The 18466-nt window shown below is 49.0% G+C and overlaps 1 protein-coding gene across 1 annotated transcript in view; it reads left to right on the top strand.

Moving 5' to 3' along the window:
* The window catches only part of LOC138504592 (ras and EF-hand domain-containing protein-like), a 188454-nt gene that overhangs the window by 144902 nt on the left and 25086 nt on the right, over nucleotides 1–18466 (top strand). Inside the window, exons 8-12 of the mRNA XM_069625179.1 lie at nucleotides 3290–3371; nucleotides 4168–4241; nucleotides 4356–4548; nucleotides 5365–5484; nucleotides 9997–10144. Coding sequence (XP_069481280.1) covers nucleotides 3290–3371; nucleotides 4168–4241; nucleotides 4356–4548; nucleotides 5365–5484; nucleotides 9997–10144 — 617 coding nt within the window. The remainder of the gene's footprint in view (nucleotides 1–3289; nucleotides 3372–4167; nucleotides 4242–4355; nucleotides 4549–5364; nucleotides 5485–9996; nucleotides 10145–18466) is intronic.

Below are 18466 nucleotides of genomic sequence, written 5' to 3'. Positions count from 1 at the left end.
GGCGGGCTTCTCGCACCTGTTGATGAATCGAATACAAGCTCTGAGTTAACTGGTCACAATAGTCGGAGAGAAGAATCTTTCGACATCTATCAGTAATTTGGGCTTTGGGATCCTCCACATATTGGCTGGTCTCCCCATGATTATTTCATAAGGAGAGAGCCCTGTCTTTGATTGTGCAGTTGTCTGCATAGATAACAAGGCTATCGGTAAAACATCTGGCCATTTCAGGTTACTATATACACAGATGTCTGCTATCTTAAGGATGCCATTATGGCATTCTACAAGTCCAGCACTCTGAGCGTGCCAGGCTGAATGGAACCGTTTATCGATCTGTAATCCTGCGCATATTTGTAGGATAACGGCAGCAATAAAATGTGGACCATTATCAGACTATATGACTCTCGGCCAGCCAAACCTAGGAAAATTATTCCTTAAGAATGACTTTCGCCGTTGACATTGCTGTGGCATCTCTTAAGCTTCGACACATTTACTAAAGGCACAGATGACTACCAAAGCATATTTATTATTCTGTCAATGCTCCCTTTCGATGAGGTCAAAGTGTATGACCTCAAAAGACATAGAAGGGGGACCAAAGCTACCCCTTGGTGTCAGTGTTCCTTTACCAATATTATGCTGTAGGTATATCATGCAACCTTGGACAAACGCTCAGCAGTCTTTGGAATATTTACATTAACCCAGGTTCTAACAATTAACAAATCTTTTTGGCACATATGAGTTGGACCATGAGCCATTGACACCATAGCGGTAACGTAAGCATTGGGCAGCATCCATTTTAGTTTTTCAGTGTCTACCCAACAACCTTCGTCATCTAAACCTGCTGGACCCTCAGGCCACTGTTTCATTTCATCTGGAGTAGCATCAGCTTGAATTTCTTTTATGCAACCAATTCCTCCATCTATCACACAAGTGTTAGTGACCCCTTATGTTGGGTCCAGTAAATACATTTTAGAATGTAAGTCAATGTCAGTTTGTTTGGCTATTCTGTCAGCAAAAGCATTTCCTTTTCCTACATCGTCTGTTATCTTCTGGTGTGCAGTGCATTTGGTTATTGCTAACTGTGTAGGAAGCGCAAGTGCTGAGAGTAGCCAAACTATCAAGGTGCCATGTCGTATCTTGGTTCCATGCAAGGTCAAGAAACCTCTCTTTGCCCATAGTTGACCAAAGTTGTGAACTACCCCAAAGGCATACTGGCTGTCCGTATATATATTCACACTAAGCCCTTCGGAAAGTTCAGAAAGTTCACAAGCCCGGGTCAATGCAATAATCTCTGCTGCCTGTGCAGAATTATGCAGAATTCTTTTGGTTTCCACTATCGTGCTTAAAGTGGTGATTGCGTAAGCAGCAGTCGATGTACCATCCGGAAGTTTGAAGCAGGAGCCATCGCAAAACGGCTCCCTTGTGGTTTCTTTAAGGGTGTATAATTTAAATCAATTCTGCCTTTAGTTTCTTGCTCTGTGGTATAGAGGCAGTCATGTGACATCGTGGAAGAGGCAATAGTTCGGCTGGATTTAATGAGCAACATCTCTTAATTTGAATATGCGATGCAAATGGAATCCGCTCGTATCTTGTTAATCATGCTGATGTGAGATTTTGCATTCTGTTTAATAGAATGTCTACAGAGTGAGGTACCATCACGGTTAAGTAGTCACCCAGAACCATATCCTCGCTTTCATTTACAGATGCAGCAACAGCTCTCAACCATCTCTGCAAAGTGCATGCAACAGGGCCCAACGTGGAGGGAAAATAACCGCACAGTCTATTATTCCCCCATATTCCTGTGTCAACACAGCCAAAGCGCATCCATCACATTCATGCACATACAATATGAAGGCCTTTTTGTAGTTTGGTGTGCCCAAAACCAGTGCTGAACACAACGCAGCCTTGAGCAGATCAAAAGCTTTCTGGCACACCATATTCCACAGTAAAAGGCAAATAAATTCCCTTCTTTGTCAATGCCAACATAGGTTTTTATCATTAATGGAAAAGTTGGGGATCCACTGTCTACAGTATGAAGCCGTGCCTATTGAGGCTCTGAACTTTGTGTATTTGGGACAGACATGCTAGAGATGCTTTGTATCCGTTCAGGTGTTGGTCTTCTCCCCTCCTTTGACAGGAGATTGCCTAGATACGCAACCTTCTGTCGACAATATTGAGACTATTTTAATGAAGCCTTATGAATAAGCAGCAACACGCTGCCCTCCTTGCAAGCAACTTCAGAATCTGCAGCTAGAAGATCGTCGACATACTGCAACAGCGTGCAGGTGGAAGGCAATTCAAGCGTATCAAACTGTTCCTACAAAGCTCTAGTATAAATGCTTAGACTCTCAGTCTACCCTTGTGGCACATGAGTGAATGTAAACGAGCATCTCCCTAAGCTGAAGGCGAACAAATATCTACTGTCAACATGTACAGGAATACTAAAGGAGGCATTCTTTAAATCCACAACTCTAAAATGGGTAGCTGAACCTGGAATCATTGTCGATATTGTAGTCACATCAGGTACATTCGGAAACTGTGGGGCAACACCCTTATTAATAGCGCGCAAGTCAATAATGAAACAAAAATGAAACAAAAAGGAATTGCATTATCCCCTTTCTTATTCACAGGTAGAATCGGACTATTACACAGGCTCCCTGCAATTTCTTCAATTGCACCTATGTGCACAAAATCAGAAATAATACGTTTCAAAGCCGGCACCTTCAACCGAAATCTTATATTGTGGGATACGCCGTAATTTAACACCTGGTTTCAATACAATTTTAACTGGTTCAATCATTATCCTTTGCCACTTGACTTCAAGTCATTGCTGAATGTATGGTTGCCTATACTGTCTCAAAGCGAATAACTGGGTAGACCTTGAAGCCGAACTGTGGTTCACCCCATTGTCCCACTGCAGTTGGGTGGTGTCTGTGCCCCACTGCAGTTGGGTGGCATCTGTGCCCCACTGCGGTTGAGTGGCGTCTGTGCCCCACTGCGGTTGAGTGGCGTCTGTGCCCCACTGCAGTTGGGTGGCATCTGTGCCCCACTGCGGTTGAGTGGCGTCTGTGCTCCACTGCAGTTGGGTGGCATCTGTTCTCCACTGCAGTTGGGTGACCGCGGTGCCTGGTGTTTGGGACTTTGCTAGCTTGAGTGCTTGTCTAACTGGCCCGATTTGAACTCTGCATGTGATGTGCCTGTGGGGTGTGTGTGTATATATATATATATATATATATATATATATATATATATATAGAGAGAGAGCATTCATGCTGTTTATCTTGTTTTTCAGGGCAGCCAACAAGTCCCTTTATGATAACAATGACAGCCTAAGGACAGCCCTGGTGACGAGTGCAGAGAAGGAGCGCAAGGGGGTAAGTGACCATCTGCAAAATGGCTGCCTGATACGCTTGTGTGGCACTGGGGAAGAGCGCGGTAGGAACCAAGGAACGTGAAATCCCTCCACATTCAAACTATAAATATTTAGGACAGGTGGAGGGCAAAAAGCTGGGAGTACAGCGATTGAACATTTCCCCTGAAGGAAGTGTGGGGAGTGTGAATTAAATAGTTGGTAGTAACTGGATTTCAAATATGAAGAATATTAGTGTTTGTATATTAAAAGGCGGCACAAGACAATCGCTTGCTTGGGAGCTTTATGCCACCTGCATGCAGCCGCCAGTTTTCAAGTCAGGTGGGTTCCACTTATCCCTTAATGTTTCTCAAGGGTATACATTCAAATATTATTAAATTTGGAACTGAGCAAACCAGGTCCGGTACAACTCGTAGATGGCCAACTCCTTTCCAGCCGTTTCCATACATCACCCCATTCTTCACCTTCCTCCCTCCCCCCAAACACCCCAAGAAATAAAACCAATCTATAGCAGCCCCCCCCCCCAAATTGGCCCCAAGTAAATGGGGCAAAACTTCCAGAATGAGTTGGGCAGATACTGAGGTAACGTCACTTCAAGTGGGAGGAGAAAGTGCAATATTAAGTGTCAGATTATCAGAGCGGTGTCACGACGTCTAATGCCCGAGTGAAGAATAGGTCCACTCTGCTTGAGATTCACTTGAAATATATAGACCAAAGTAGGCTACTTGCAAACAGTCTAACCCACCTAAACCTCTGTCTTTTATTTTGGTGTATGTATGATTTTGTGAATGTTCTTTTAGCTCTCGTCCCCAAGTCGCCTCAGTTTAGTGGATCGGTCCAGCCCCAATACGCTGCCCGTCATCACTCACAGCAGGTAAGTGGTCCGCATTACCGCTGTGGTCTCACAGAATCTTTAATACACAGAGAATCTCCCAAGTATGTTGCGAGAAGGTCTGAACGATGGCTTCTGTTGATCTCTTCCCAACAGTTACATGGTGGAAGCTGATTACGGTAAATTCTCGGATGTGGCTGACTGGGCAGACCGGTACCTGGACAGCGGAGTCTCCCTGCCACAGAGCTTGACCTACAGTGACGAGGACTCTCCCAGTGACGTGGACAGTGAGTGCAGTGACAGTTCCGAGGAGCTGAGAACCCGGCGCGGCCTGCTCTCAGATTTTGAGGTGAGTGTCGGGAGACTTCCAGAATTGCCATCAAATGCTTCATCGAAGGCGTCAAGACTGCGGCCAATGTGGCTATTAGTTTGTTCTGGGTTTGTAATAAAAATGTTCCATAGCTTCTCTAGTTTGGGCAAAGTCAAGAATAGTTAGTGGTGGAGTATTCAAGTAGAGATTCCTTTATAATTGGAGCCAGTAGTGTGTCCGTCCATTGGGTCCCAGAGAATCGAACTCTTCTCAAACACCTTTTTATTCTTTTATTTTTTCATGACAATTGTTAGTTGTTTGGATAGTTTGTGGAAATCTAAGGAGGCTTCGTTAAACTGAGGAAATCCAAGAGGAGCGGTGGAGAGAAGAAAGGAACGTGGGAACTGATAGAGCGTGGGAGGGTGGAGAGCAGAAGTTAGAGGGGTGCATGTTACGTCCTCTTAGTTGCTTCTACAGCACATCTGCCGCCCTGCGCCCGCTTCACATCTCAAAGACTGCACACGGGGGAGGGTTTGGCCAGGAAAAGGAAGCAGGAATGGGTAATGTGTTTTTTGGGGAAAAAGTGAAGAAGGTCCTGTATAGCCCCGGGTCTTATGGTTGTAGCCCCGGATAGAAGCTCAGAGGCTATGGTAGCTAGCCCCGTGTCCTGACAATAGCCTAGCCCCAGATCTTTTCCAGACCTAGCAACACCCCGGGGTGTCCACCAGCACTTGGTTCCTCTGAAAGCCCGCCCTTTGACAGAGAGCATGCCTGGGTTTTGTCTACTCCAGTGACCGCCTATTGATTACCTGCAGACACTGGTTGGATGACGGTGCGCTCCTTTTGTTTCTCTAGGAGTCGGACACTGCGGTGGATGGGCCTCGGAGGTCACGGGAATGGAGGTTATCCCGGCCAGTCAGTCGTTGTGGTTCAAGTGCTTCCTCCCGGAGGCGGCTTCCGGCTTTCACCCGAAAGGTAACCAGGGCATGTATGGTCAGCAGTGACTGAGCAGGTACACATCTCCAGCTCACCATTTCCCATATTGGGATTTTTGCAGTTTGTGGCAAATCGGGATATTTGTATTTATTGGGTATTCATAATGCGCCTATACACAGCGTGATTTGCCTTTTCTCTTCTCACTGGAAGCAAATCGCCAGTGTTCAAAGAACAGATCATTGATGAGGGGCTGTAAGGCCTCCTAAAATGGTGGTTTCCGATATTTCCGTCGCTGAAGTGTAGCCCGGAATGATGAGCCGGAGGCTACATTGCCCAGGCTGGACGCAAGGTTTGGGAGATGGGTCTAAGTAGGATGAGGTGGCACGCACACCCACCTTTCACTAATCGAAACCTGGGGTGAGTGGAGTGTACCCCATAATCTTTGGCCCACTCGTATTTACCCTTTACCAGTGGCGTAAACTATTCTGTATTTACAGTGCATCCTAGCAAGCGGGGGGCGGAGGGGGTGGGGGGGGGTGTGTGGGGTGCATGAAGGGGCGTGCATCCTAGCAAGGGAGGTGGGGGTGGGTGCATGAAGGGGCGTGCATCCTAGCAAGGGAGGTGGGGGTGGGTGCATGAAGGGGCGTGCATCCTAGCAAGGGAGGTGGGGGTGGGTGCATGAAGGGGCGTGCATCCTAGCAAGGGAGGTGGGGGTGGGTGCATGCATGAAGGGGCGTGCATCCTAGCAAGGGAGCTGGGGGAGAGCTGGTGGGTGCATGAAGGGGAGGGCATCCTAGCAAGGGAGGTGGGAAAGAGCTGGTGGGTGCATGAAGGGGTGTGCATCCTAGCAAGGGAGGTGGGGGAGGGTGCATGAAGGGGCGTGCATCCTAGCAAGGGAGGTGGGGGTGGGTGCATGAAGGGGCGTGCATCCTAGCAAGGGAGCTGGGGGAGAGCTGGTGGGTGCATGAAGGGGAGGGCATCCTAGAAAGGGGGGGTATGGGGGAGAGCTGGTGGGTGCATGAAGGGGAGGGCATCCTAGCAAGGGAGGTGGGAAAGAGCTGGTGGGTGCATGAAGGGGAGTGCATCCTAGCAAGGGAGGTGGGGGTGGGTGCATGAAGGGGCGTGCATCCTAGCAAGGGAGGTGGGGGTGGGTGCATGAAGGGGCATGCATCCTAGCAAGGGAGGTGGGGGTGGGTGGATGCATGAAGGGGAGTGCATCCTAGCAAGGGAGGTGGGGGTGGGTGCATGAAGGGGCGTGCATCCTAGCAAGGGAGGTGGGGGTGGGTGGATGCATGAAGGGGAGGGCATCCTAGCAAGGGAGGTGGGGGAGAGCTGGTGGGTGCATGAAGGGGAGGGCATCCTAGAAAGGGGAGGGCATGGGGGGAAGAGCTGGTGGGTGCATGAAGGGGAGGGCATCCTAGCAAGGGAGGTGGGAAAGAGCTGGTGGGTGCATGAAGAGGAGTGCATCCTAGCAAGGGAGGTGGGGGAGAGCTGGTGAGTGCATCCTAGCAAGAGAGGTGGGGGAGAGCTGGTGGGTGCATGAAGGGGAGCGCCTCCTAGCAAGGGAGGTGGGGGGAGTGCTGGTGAGTGCACAAAGAGGAGTGCATCCTAGCAAGGGATGTGAGGGGAGAGTGGGCGGGTGCATGAAGGGGAGGGCCCCTAGCAAGGGAGGTGGGGGGAGTGTGTGTGGGTGCATGAAGGGGGGCGCATCCTAGCAAGGGGATGGGGAGAGCTGGTGGGTGCATGAAGGGGAGGGCATCCTAGCAAGGGAGGTGTGGGAGGGTGTGTGGTGCATGAAGAGGAGTGCATCCTAGCAATGGAGGTGGGGGAGAGTGTGTGTGTGTGGGGGGGTGCATGAAGGGGAGTGCATCCTAGCAAGGGAGGTGGAGGGAGAGCTGGTGAGTGCATCCTAGCAAGGGAGGTGTGGGAGGGTGTGTGGTGCATGAAGGGGAGTGCATCCTAGCAAGGGAGGTGTGGGAGGGTGTGTGGTGCATGAAGGGGAGTGCATCCTAGCAAGGGAGGTGTGGGAGAGTGTGTGGGTGCATGAAGGGGAGTGCATCCTAGCAAGGGAGGTGTAGGAGGGTGTGTGGTGCATGAAGGGGAGTGCATCCTAGCAAAGAAGGTGGGGGAGAGTGTGTGTGTGTGTGGGTGCATGAAGGGGAGTGCATCCTAGCAAGGGAGGTGTAGGAGGGTGTGTGGTGCATGAAGGGGAGTGCATCCTAGCAAGGGAGGTGTGGGAGAGTGTGTGGGTGCATGAAGGGGAGTGCATCCTAGCAAGGGAGGTGTAGGAGGATGTGTGGTGCATGAAGGGGAGTGCATCCTAGCAAAGAAGGTGGGGGAGAGTGGGTGGGTGTATGCATGAAGGGGAGTGCATCCTAGCAAGGAAGGTGGGGGAGAGTGGGTGGGTGCATGAAGGGGAGTGCATCCTAGTAAGGGAGGTAGAGGGAGAGCTGGTGGGTGCATGAAAGGGAGAGCATCCTAGCAAGGGAGGGGGGAAAGAGCTGGTGGGTGCATGAAGGGGGGGGCATCCTAGCAAGGGAGGCGGGGGAGAGCAGGTGGGTGCATGAAGGGGAGGGCATCCTAGCAAGGGAGGTGGGGGAGACTGGGTAGGGGCATGAAGGGGGGGCATCCTAGCAAGTGTGGTGGAGAGCAGGTGGGTGCATGAAGGGGAGGGCATCCTAGCAAGGGAGGTGGGGGAGAGTGTGTGTGGGTGCATGAAGGGGAGTGCATCCTAGCAAGGGAGGTGTAGGAGGGTGTGTGGTGCATGAAGGGGAGTGCATCCTAGCAAGGAAGGTGGGGGAGAGTGTGTGTGGGTGCATGAAGGGGAGTGAATCCTAGCAAAGAAGGTGGGGGAGAGTGGGTGCATGAAGGGGAGTGCATCCTAGCAAGGAAGGTGGGGGAGAGCTGGTGGGTGCATGAAGGGGAGTGCATCCTAGCAAGTGTGGAGGAGAGTGGGTGGGTGCATGAAGGGGAGTGCATCCTAGTAAGGGAGGTAGGGGGAGAGCTGGTGGGTGCATGAAAGGGAGAGCATCCTAGCAAGGGAGGCGGGGGAGAGCAGGTGGGTGCATGAAGGGGAGGGCATCCTAGCAAGGGAGGTGGGGGGGAGACTGGGTAGGGGCATGAAGGGGGGGCATCCTAGCAAGTGTGGGGGAGAGCAGGTGGGTGCATGAAGGGGAGGGCATCCTAGCAAGGGAGGTGGGGGAGACTGGGTAGGGGCATGAAGGGAGTGCATCCTAGCAAGGGAGAGGGGAAAGAGCTGGTGGGTGCATGAAGGGGGGGGCATCCTAGCAAGGGAGAGGGGAAAGAGCTGGTGGGTGCATGAAGGGAAGTGCATCATAGCAAGGGGGAGGTGGGGCGGGTGCAGTTAAATAACTGCTGCAAAGTAACTAGAATGGTCTCAGAATTACCCTTAACATATCCGGAATCCAAGGCCCACGTTACTGGAGCTCAAGCTCTTCCCGAGACTTCAGTGTTTGGAAGTACTTGGCTCCCCAAATATCTGCCCTCTTTGAGGTCAGGCCTGCCCTGTGGCCATAGCGGCATAGCCCCTGCCGAAACGTGCATTGCGTGGAAAGGAGCCAATTTCCGGCGCACGTGCTATTTCCGCTTACCTGTTCCAGTGGCGTGCACGGGACGGTTTGGGAATCCTGGAAAACGCTTCTAAATTAGGGGTGCTGCTCTGACAGGAAATCTGCATAGATGTGCACATTACAGAATCTATGTGAACATGTCTTATGTCCATGTATAGCGCAGGGGTCTCCAACCTTTGGCCCTCCATGTGCTATGGACTACAACCCCCATCAGCCCTTCCCATAACAGTCAAGGGTGAGGGATCATGGGAGCTGTAGCCCAGAACACCTAAAGAGGCCCTGCTACAGTGTATAGCGATATAGGTATTTCAGCAATTCCTTGTAATTTGTTTAGGCATGTCAACCTTCTCCTGCCACTTGCTGCCTATATCCTGCACAATGGAGGAAGAAAATATATGCACCTCCCTTTACCACCTCCCTTTACCACCTGCCTTTCAAAGTCCTTCTGAATCCCCATTGTTGCTTTTCCTGCTCTTTTAGTTCAACCTTCTTAAGTAATAACATTTACCTAGTAGTTTAATCAACTATTAATTAATATTAAATTGACACCTATGTAACCATTTTTTTTGTCTTTTTGGGGCTATTTCCCATATTTACTTCACATTTTGACTGGTCCCTAAGTGTGGGGGTTGGGGGCGGGGGGATGAACGCACAAAGTCCTCCGGTCAATCTTCAGAATTATTGAATTGAGGTCTATCGGATGAATCCAGTTTTGGGCTAGTCTTCTATAGCACAAAGCGATCTCCATAGTTGACGGAACCATATGCAAGCGCTTGGCTTCCTTGCGGGAGGGCTGCACAGGGACGGACAGGTGCCTTTGAGTGTTGCCTAGACCTTCGGTTGCACCCTTGCGGGGACCCAAGGCAGAGCAGCCCTACCCCCCACATGCTGCCACAGGCCGACCAAACAGCTATTCCTTTTTTTAACGTTCTGTTGATGTTCTCTTTTCCTTCCACTTTAGAAAGAGGGTGTGATGGTGGAAGATGAGGGCCAGGAACCGTGCCTCAATTACCGACTGGTCCTCGCTGGAGATGCCGGCTCGGGGAAATCCAGCTTCATGCTGCGCTTGTGTGTGAACGAGTTCCGGGGGCAGGTTCCCACCACGCTAGGTACTGTAGCCTATGAAAGTGCCCTTTACAGATGTGGGTATTGATATCGCAGCTGAAAAAACATTGGTGAAGTAAAACTCTGAACTAAACACAAAATGTATTCATCTTTGAGTTGGCCTTCAAATTTGAAATGGCGAGCTGCATGACTTTCAGCTCCGTTCAAGTCCCCTGTATCCGGAGACTCTTTGGCAGGTCCAAGGGCCTAAAAGGATTAATTGTTGATCAGCTTTGAGAGATCCCGGCTTTGATTGAAAGTCCAGGTGTGCTAGAACCTTCCTTGGGCATCCCCTTCTCCCGGGTGCTGCAACGTTTTTCATAGTTTTGCCCCAGAAACTAAAATGCATCTGATAAAGTCGATTATACATGACTCAAAACCCTGCCCCTAATGGCAAGTTCCTCTGCCTGAGCAGTAGAATCCCCCACTAACTTGGGTCCTAATTTCTACGACGGATTCCACCTTGTTAGAGCTGCCCACCCTTCATTAAGCCGAGTGTCAGATCTTGGGAAGGTTACCCATCAGACAGATGTGTGATCGATCAAACGAGACCTATGTGTTCCCCAAAACTACAAAGCTCTCCACCAGGCAGAGTCTTGGCAAGAAGTCAAACCTACAGTTATATTATGTGTTCAGGGATCATTTTGGTGCATTATGAAGACTGGCTTTGTAGGTATTTTTCATAGATTCGGAGATGGCTTTCAATGTTGTCGCTGGTCCCAATTCACATTGGTACATGCAGAATGAAACCAACCGGAGCATCCTTTGATTTGAAGACCATTCTCGGCCTTCGACAACCAAACGCCTGATAGAATTCATGAGGTGTGCGGGAGAAAGGATGTAGAAATGAACATGAGAAATACTGTGTCCATGGTGTGTCCTGCACCCTAATCATCCTTGAAATGTAACCTACTAGCAGGGGAGAGTATCCCAGTAGTAAAGGTATAGAATACCCAGGAGGGAAATTCAGAAACCTATGTATATGGACCTCACCAGGTCATAAAAAATTACTTTCATTAAAAGGGCAGGGAGGGGCTGCTTCTGGATTCTCTAAGTGTTTAGCTCTACGCTGGAAGCCTGTAGCACGGGGGTCTGCAACCTGTGGCTCTACAGATGTTCTGAACTGTCGCTCCAATGATCCCTCACCATTGAGCATTCAGACCAGGACTGAGGCGCAATAACATCTGGAGGGCCAAGGGTTGTAGACCCCTGCAGGACTCCTCAGTGTATGCAGCCCGGGTCTGGTGGATCTCGAATGCTTTCGAGCTAGTAAAGATGTTATTGGCTCCGCCTAACAGTACTCCAATGCTTCCATTGCGTCTTGAGTGGGGTTCATTGGAAATTAATGAAGCTGTCAATTAACCTTTCACTTATTGCTCGTGGCCCTGGGGCTCCCCAGATCCTATCAGAATTCAGGTTTGCTAATCATGGCCCTAACTCGCCCAAAGCTGAAATGCGTGAAGGTTCTGGTCGGGCAGCATGGCCTGGACTATTTATGGGACCGTCTCGTGCAGATAGACAAATAGCCCTTTTACACAATTTACACAATGGGTATAACATGAAATGGCTCATGGGTGTGTTGTAAAATCTATTCCTCGAATCCAGAAAAAACAAAATGTTGGGTTGGAACCTTTTCGTGACATGCGACTTCCAACCACATGCTAAGGATAGTTGTTTGTTCTGTTGACCCCAGACAGAGGACATGGCTCAGTGGTTTGTCCTCACCCTCTCTGAGAACATCATACATACCAGACCATGCCTTAGCGGCTGTGTTTGGTGTCCCCTGTGCCGGGCTTGCTCCAGGACGGTACTGAGCTGAAGAGCACTACCCTCGATGCTTGTTGCCAATTGAAACTCAAAAATGATATTTTCCTAGGATCAACTCTACTCTGCTCAGTACGCAGAAGATATCGTGACTGAATTGGACGTCACTTTCTCAAAAGATATCTTCCATACACACATGTGGCTTTTCACAGTGCCTACACATGTGTTTCACGCTTGACTCTTCCTTATGGCAAAGATAGTTTGTCACTGTTTAAAAAAAAAAAGTAGAGGAGCACCACTCCTAACCGCTCCCGCCCACTTCAACCACTGAGCGTGCCGTTCGCTGTAGAATTGGTGTCTTTGTGTAGGCAGACCATGCTGATCTTATTGATTAAGACATTGGAGTTCTGCAAGCTGAAGAGAGCTCTCCGGTTTTTAATGTGGTTGACGATTATATTTTGTAATTTATTTGCCAGCTAATCTGTTGGTTCTGATTTTGTTTTTTTATGATTTAATATTTGCAAGACTATCTGTGCAGGTTTCGTGTATTTTGTGTTTTCGTGAGTTTTTCCCGAAATAACCCAGATCTGGACCAACAGTTAACCCCAAGGCACCGTCTTCATCCTACCACTTCTTCCCTGTCCCGGCCCCACAGGTCTGGTCCAATTAGTCCTCTGCAAATCGGCTACGGCCAAGGCCGGCCTGTTGCCGGCTAAAGAGCTCAAGAGCGGTTCTTGTATGTGCATCATTAACGCATGTTGCTATTCAGTGCAACATGAATAAAGAACCCTCATATGTTTGACATACTCAAGTCAGGCATCCAGCCCGGACACAGGCCGCGTAACGTAACGTAACGTGCTGTTTTGAACATTTTGGAAGCCACTTGCGATAACTAACCAACGATAAGATCGCTCTGGATCTACCCAGGATCAGATCCCTCTGGATCCTTTCACAATGTGGATCATAACTTGCTGTGATCTCTTCCGGACACATAGCTGCGTGTTTGGCAAGAAGCGACTTTGGCGTGTTAGGGATCGCTTCCATGCTCCTTGTCACCATCTTAAACTTGGAAGGTTTTGGTTGAAAGTGTCCTCCTCCCCACCTTTTCGTACATATCTCTGCCCTTGAGGCCTCTGTACACTAGAGGCAGTATCGCTCCTGCACCAATGACACTAGATCTGGACAGTCTTATCGGGGTCTACATTTTGACATCTTAATTTGCCTTCTGTTTAGCTGGATACCCTCCTGCTTTGCAGTATAGAAGTGTCCCCTGCAGTGCTGATGCTTTAATCACTCCGCTTCGTTGAATGTGCCAGCTCCGTGCCTACTGGTGGGATGTAGGCTCTGGCAAAAGCGGGGGCCTATATGACTTGCTTGGCCAGACTGCTAAGTCCCCGCTGCAACGTATTTACAAACTGGAGCTTCTTTTCCTGGCCCTGTGGCCCTTGACAGAATGCTGACCGCTGTGCAGGATCGTGGTTGACCAGAGGTCCAGCTTAAGTGAGGTGTTTGACACTGGAGCTCGGGCAGGTGGAAAGTGAGATGGTGCATCCATGGAAAGCCGATGGTATGAATCAAGCTCAATCTGTCCACTTCCACCAGGATCCCAGCACTGAGATAACTTCCCATCTTGGTGAACAAAGGTATGTCCTGGGTGTCGTCCAGGCACTTTGCCTACACATATCCATGTTCCTCCGGCAAGCCGGAAAACCTGAAATCCTGCCATCCTAAAACCTGAAATCCTGCCATCCTAAAACTTGAAATCCTGCCATCCTACATGGATTTAATCTGTCTGTGATCCTCTCCTCTGACCATCCACAATGAATGAATCCAAGCAGATACTTGAGGTCTCCAGGCCTGCTCCAGGCAGATGGCTTTGAGGAGACTGCTGTTTGACATGACCAGGCCCTGCCACTCTGATGCTCCATCCACCACTTGTTCGTGCCTTCCAGTCAGCTACTTAAGGACTACAGACCGCTTTGAAGCAGCTGCTGGTCACGTGACCAAAGAGCCACCTTGCCCTGCCCCTTTTCCTTCCTTAACTCTTAGATCAAGGCCGTCTCATCTGGGTGTCTGAAGCAAAAGGAAGATTAAGAAAACCGTTCAGAAGGACCCACAACCACAACTCATGCTACTCTAACATCAAGTAAGCATTCTCAACTATGTGTTTCACCCCTCTGCCCCAATAACCCATCCCCATCATCGCCACTCGTCTCTAACCACACCATGTCGCACAATCGCGTTACCATAGATCACATCAGCACTCCATCATCCACAACTACAAGAAAACTGATGCTCACCAATGTCCGTTCAGAAAACAACCATGCAGCAGACCTCACTGACCTGATCACCACACGTGACTCTAATGCCATGTTCATTACTGAGACTTGAATGACCCCCCCCCGCACACACAACCCACATGCAAGATGTCCCCATACCCAAAAGCTACAGAATTCTACAAAGAGGCAGTCCAAACAAGATGAGTGGAGGTCTCGCCATCATTCACAAGGCACCACGGCCATGCACCCAACTGGACGTTGCCACCATTGGCTCTTTCAAAAACCTTTCCTGCTGCTTCCTGCTCTCCCCAATGGACAGTCACTTTCGCTTTCACCTCATCTATAGACTACTCAAGCTCAACACCTCCATCAAACATGTCTCTCATGCATGCCCAACACTTCAACATCCCTCGCAGCCTTGCAGCCAAGTCAAAGAAAGAAGATCTCCACTGCCTGCTCAACACTTTGAACCTCACGCAGCACACAAAATACCCAACTCACAGGAAAGCTAATATCCTTGACCTCATCATCAACGCCCTGCCCACCTTCCATCACAGCTCTCCAATCCCACTCGACAGTCAGACCATCTGGAAATCCCCTTTGACATCAGTCACACCATACCAGTCAAGCAAACCCATCGGAAAGCCTTCAGACAAGCCTTCAGGTCATTCAAGGACTTCCCACTGGTGGCTCTAATGGAAGTCCTTGCCAAATTCCACCTCACATGGGTGGTTTACCTCTGACGAACCACGGCTGTGACTCACTCTCCCAAGAACTCAACACCACCTCGCAACAAACATCAACCGCCATGCCCCAGTGAAACGATGCTCCGTGAAACCTAAACCTTCCACACTGTGGTGCACTCAAGAACTGAAATTCAACCATCTGAACACAGATTTGTCAAATCCTGCAGCACATCTGAACTCCCCGTGCTCAAGGAACTCTGTGCTATGCACAGATGACTGATCACCAATGCCAAGGCCAACTACTACCAAAACACAATAGGCCAACAATGAAAGTAGTGTACTCTTAAAAGCCACCAAGCACTGCATCAACCCTCTTCCCGGCCCATCCCTAATGGGCTCCATTGAGAAATCTACCACCATCAATATCTCCTAATCAATAAGATCAGCATGGTCTGCCTACACAAAGACACCAATTCTACAGCTGAAGGCACACTCAGAGGTTGAAGTGGGCGGCAGCGTTTAGGAGTGGTGCTCCTCTATCTTTAAAAAAAAAAAAAAATTCAAAAAAAGAAAATTATGTTTCACTGTTCATATACTCTTATTTTAAAAAGAAACCGTTCCAGAATGGTTTCATTTTAAAATAAGTGTCTGAAGTAGTGGACCCCTACACTTCAGTGCACTGAACGTTCCCTTAAACAGCAGGTGCATTGGTTTTAAAGTTTGTATTGTGTGTGGTAGGGGGCATGGCAATGGGGTTTGTGTGGAGCGGGGGAAGGCCAGTAGGAAACTTCAGTTCCACTACTTCTTTTCGTACACTTAGCCCACTGGGCACACTACACAGCCCATCTCGCAAAAGCACAACTTCCTCGATAACTTTTAAGACGCTCACTATGGAAGACCTCACTGCCAGTCTCGTATCCTTCACGACCAAATCATATGCAGGTGACCTCCTCACTGCCGGCGTACGCAAGTCCCTTCCGACGGAAGCACTCCTCCCTTACCTGACCATCACCAATAGCTGCCCAACTCCAGGCACCTTCCCCTCGACCCTAAAGACCAGACAAATCATGGTCACCTGCGCGAAGTCCTATTAGGTTTGACATAAACTCGCACCTCTCCTGCAAACGGCTTGGTACCAACCTTCTCTCCTGTGAAAAATCAAGCCCTTCATCCCAGAAAACGACTTCAGATCCATTGTTCAACCCTTCATGCTCTCCCACCGGGATGGTGGCAATGCCCCTTTTGGAAGGTCTTCCAGTGACTATGCAGCTCCTGAGGTGTGTCTTGCATGCTGCAGCACGACTCATCCAAGAACCCTACAAATTCTACCGCTGCAAGCCTGTATCATCTTTAAATCCTACTGGATCATCTATAAGACTGTCACCCTGACGTCCCCACGCTACCTCATTGAGAAACTGAGCATCTGCAGAGACCTACGATCCACCAGAAGTAAGGACGTGTGTAGTCTTGAACTCCACCAGTGCAGTAAAGAAAGAACCAGAACACAGGCCTTCTCTGTCTATGCCCCAAGACTCTGAAATCTCCTTTCCAGCAACCTCCAGCTCTCTCCCTTGCTTCGACAGTTCAGGAAGGAGCTCAAGACCCTCCTCTTCAAGGAATGGCTCCTCCCTAACACCTAGGCCCATACACCGTCCATGCCCCACCAGGCCTCAGACTGGGTGATCTGATCCCACTGTTTCCTCCCCTGGGTACTCGTAGATCCATTGCTGACAGTTACCCTCCCTCCCCTGTTGTTAAATCCCCTTGCCCTTGCTATCTGCTCCCTAACCTTACACTTCCCACTATGATTGTAAAGCGTGCAGTTCCGACCACAAAGCTCGGTCCATGCTCCATAGATACCCTAAAAAAAATACTTAGAAGGCTTGTCCTGTATGAAGAACTGTGTACACTCTCAGCCCTGCCATTGGTCATGTATGGATGGGTTTGCTCACCCTGCTTCTCACCAGGTTAGGAGCTTGACATGCAGGGCCCTGGAAAGATGTTGCTAATACTCACTTGTTTAAATATTTATTCTGAGCCTGGCTCTACAACGGGTTCAGAGGGCCTCTGTGCCTGGTCTGGCCAGGACACTTGTTAGAATTTCTTAAATGCCGAGTCTGGACAGTTTTTCTACAGGGCCGCTGTAACTTGGCTCGACAATTACTGAATTGTTTGTACCAAAATAATTCCATTGAACCAGCCGCTGCTAGTCCACGCGCAACCTCTAAGGTGTCAGAAATGTGAGGCGGACAACTTTGTGACGATTTTTCAGAATATGCCAGTTTTTGATAAACGCCTCGGTATCCATACCCTGATGAGGATTTCCCTGCCTAAAATAAACTAAAGGAAACACTCTTAACAAAGGATGTCTGTCCCTCATTCTTATACATACAATAACATAGTGTATGGCAGTTCAAAGGCAACACAATTATAACCATTATATTTGTAATATAACAATTTTCCTTATAATCTGGGTGACTTCCCCTTCCCCGGATTCCAGCAGGATTCTGCTCCACACTTAAAAAATAAATGAGGAAATCCTGGTTTGTAACAAAGTTACAACATGGTTCTTTGTGACTGCAACTTTATAACCAAAGGTTCCACCAGTCCAGTGATTCAACAAAGAAAAAGGTTCTTCCTCTTCCTTGAGCAAGAGGAAGACGTGTCTTTGTCAGGATGATTTTTCCACAACTGGAGAAATGTAACTCCTCTCCAGCGGTTTTACACAGTTCTTTCTTCAGTACCACAACCAACATAAATTGTCTTTGTCAGCACCACTTTATATCAACTAAAAAAAATAACTTAACTTCGATGGGGTTTACTTCCAGGCCTACTACTCCCATACCACGAAGAGCGATTCATAAACGAGTGCTTCTGTGGTTAGGATACACTTCTGAGCACTTTTACACCGGCTTCACACTGTTCTTTTGTCGGCCACATTGAACCTTTAGCAACTCTTCAGGGAAAAAAAGATTCCCATTGGTGCCTCTGCTAATTATTGCTCCTCTCCTTCTGAATACCATTTCCCAGAAGGGGGCAGCCTTCTTGCCACTCTGGTTTCCCCACTACACAAGAAACCAAACACTGACAAGGGTGAGATCTTCTTCTGCTTGGTTCTTGGCTTTGGCCATGTGGGTGTCTACCAGTGTTTCTTATATACTTCTAAAAATATGGGCGACAAGCTTCACACCCTGTGAACCTTCTGCCTCTGGCAATATCTCTTGCATTTGAATTGCCTTGTTCTTGGATTCTCTTGGCTTGGGCAATGGTTGTATATATTTAATGTTTAATAATATTGCCCCCTCGGGTTGCTGGGTTCTCAACAAACTTGCACGCTAAGTTAGTCATTTGGTTTTGACACACCGTACTTTTGCTGCTTTCTGATAGTTTGGTATTCAAAGTAACTCTTAGTGCATCTTTCACTCGCACGTGAGTGGAAACGCCTACCTTCAGCACGCAAGTGGTCTTTGAGCGCTCCCGGGTCATTTCAGCTGGTGAACTCACTGGGTAAGGTGTGTGCGTCCGAACCCCTGGCTGATCACAGGCCTTCTGCTTCATAGGCTCCTTGCAACCCGGCAAATGACTATTCCTGGTCCGC

The sequence above is a fragment of the Ambystoma mexicanum genome, chromosome 11 (assembly GCF_040938575.1).
Source record: "Ambystoma mexicanum isolate Mex_15411 chromosome 11, UKY_AmexF1_1, whole genome shotgun sequence".
Classification (NCBI taxonomy): Eukaryota; Metazoa; Chordata; class Amphibia; order Caudata; family Ambystomatidae; genus Ambystoma; species Ambystoma mexicanum.
This window is presented reverse-complemented; position numbering and strand designations above follow the sequence as displayed.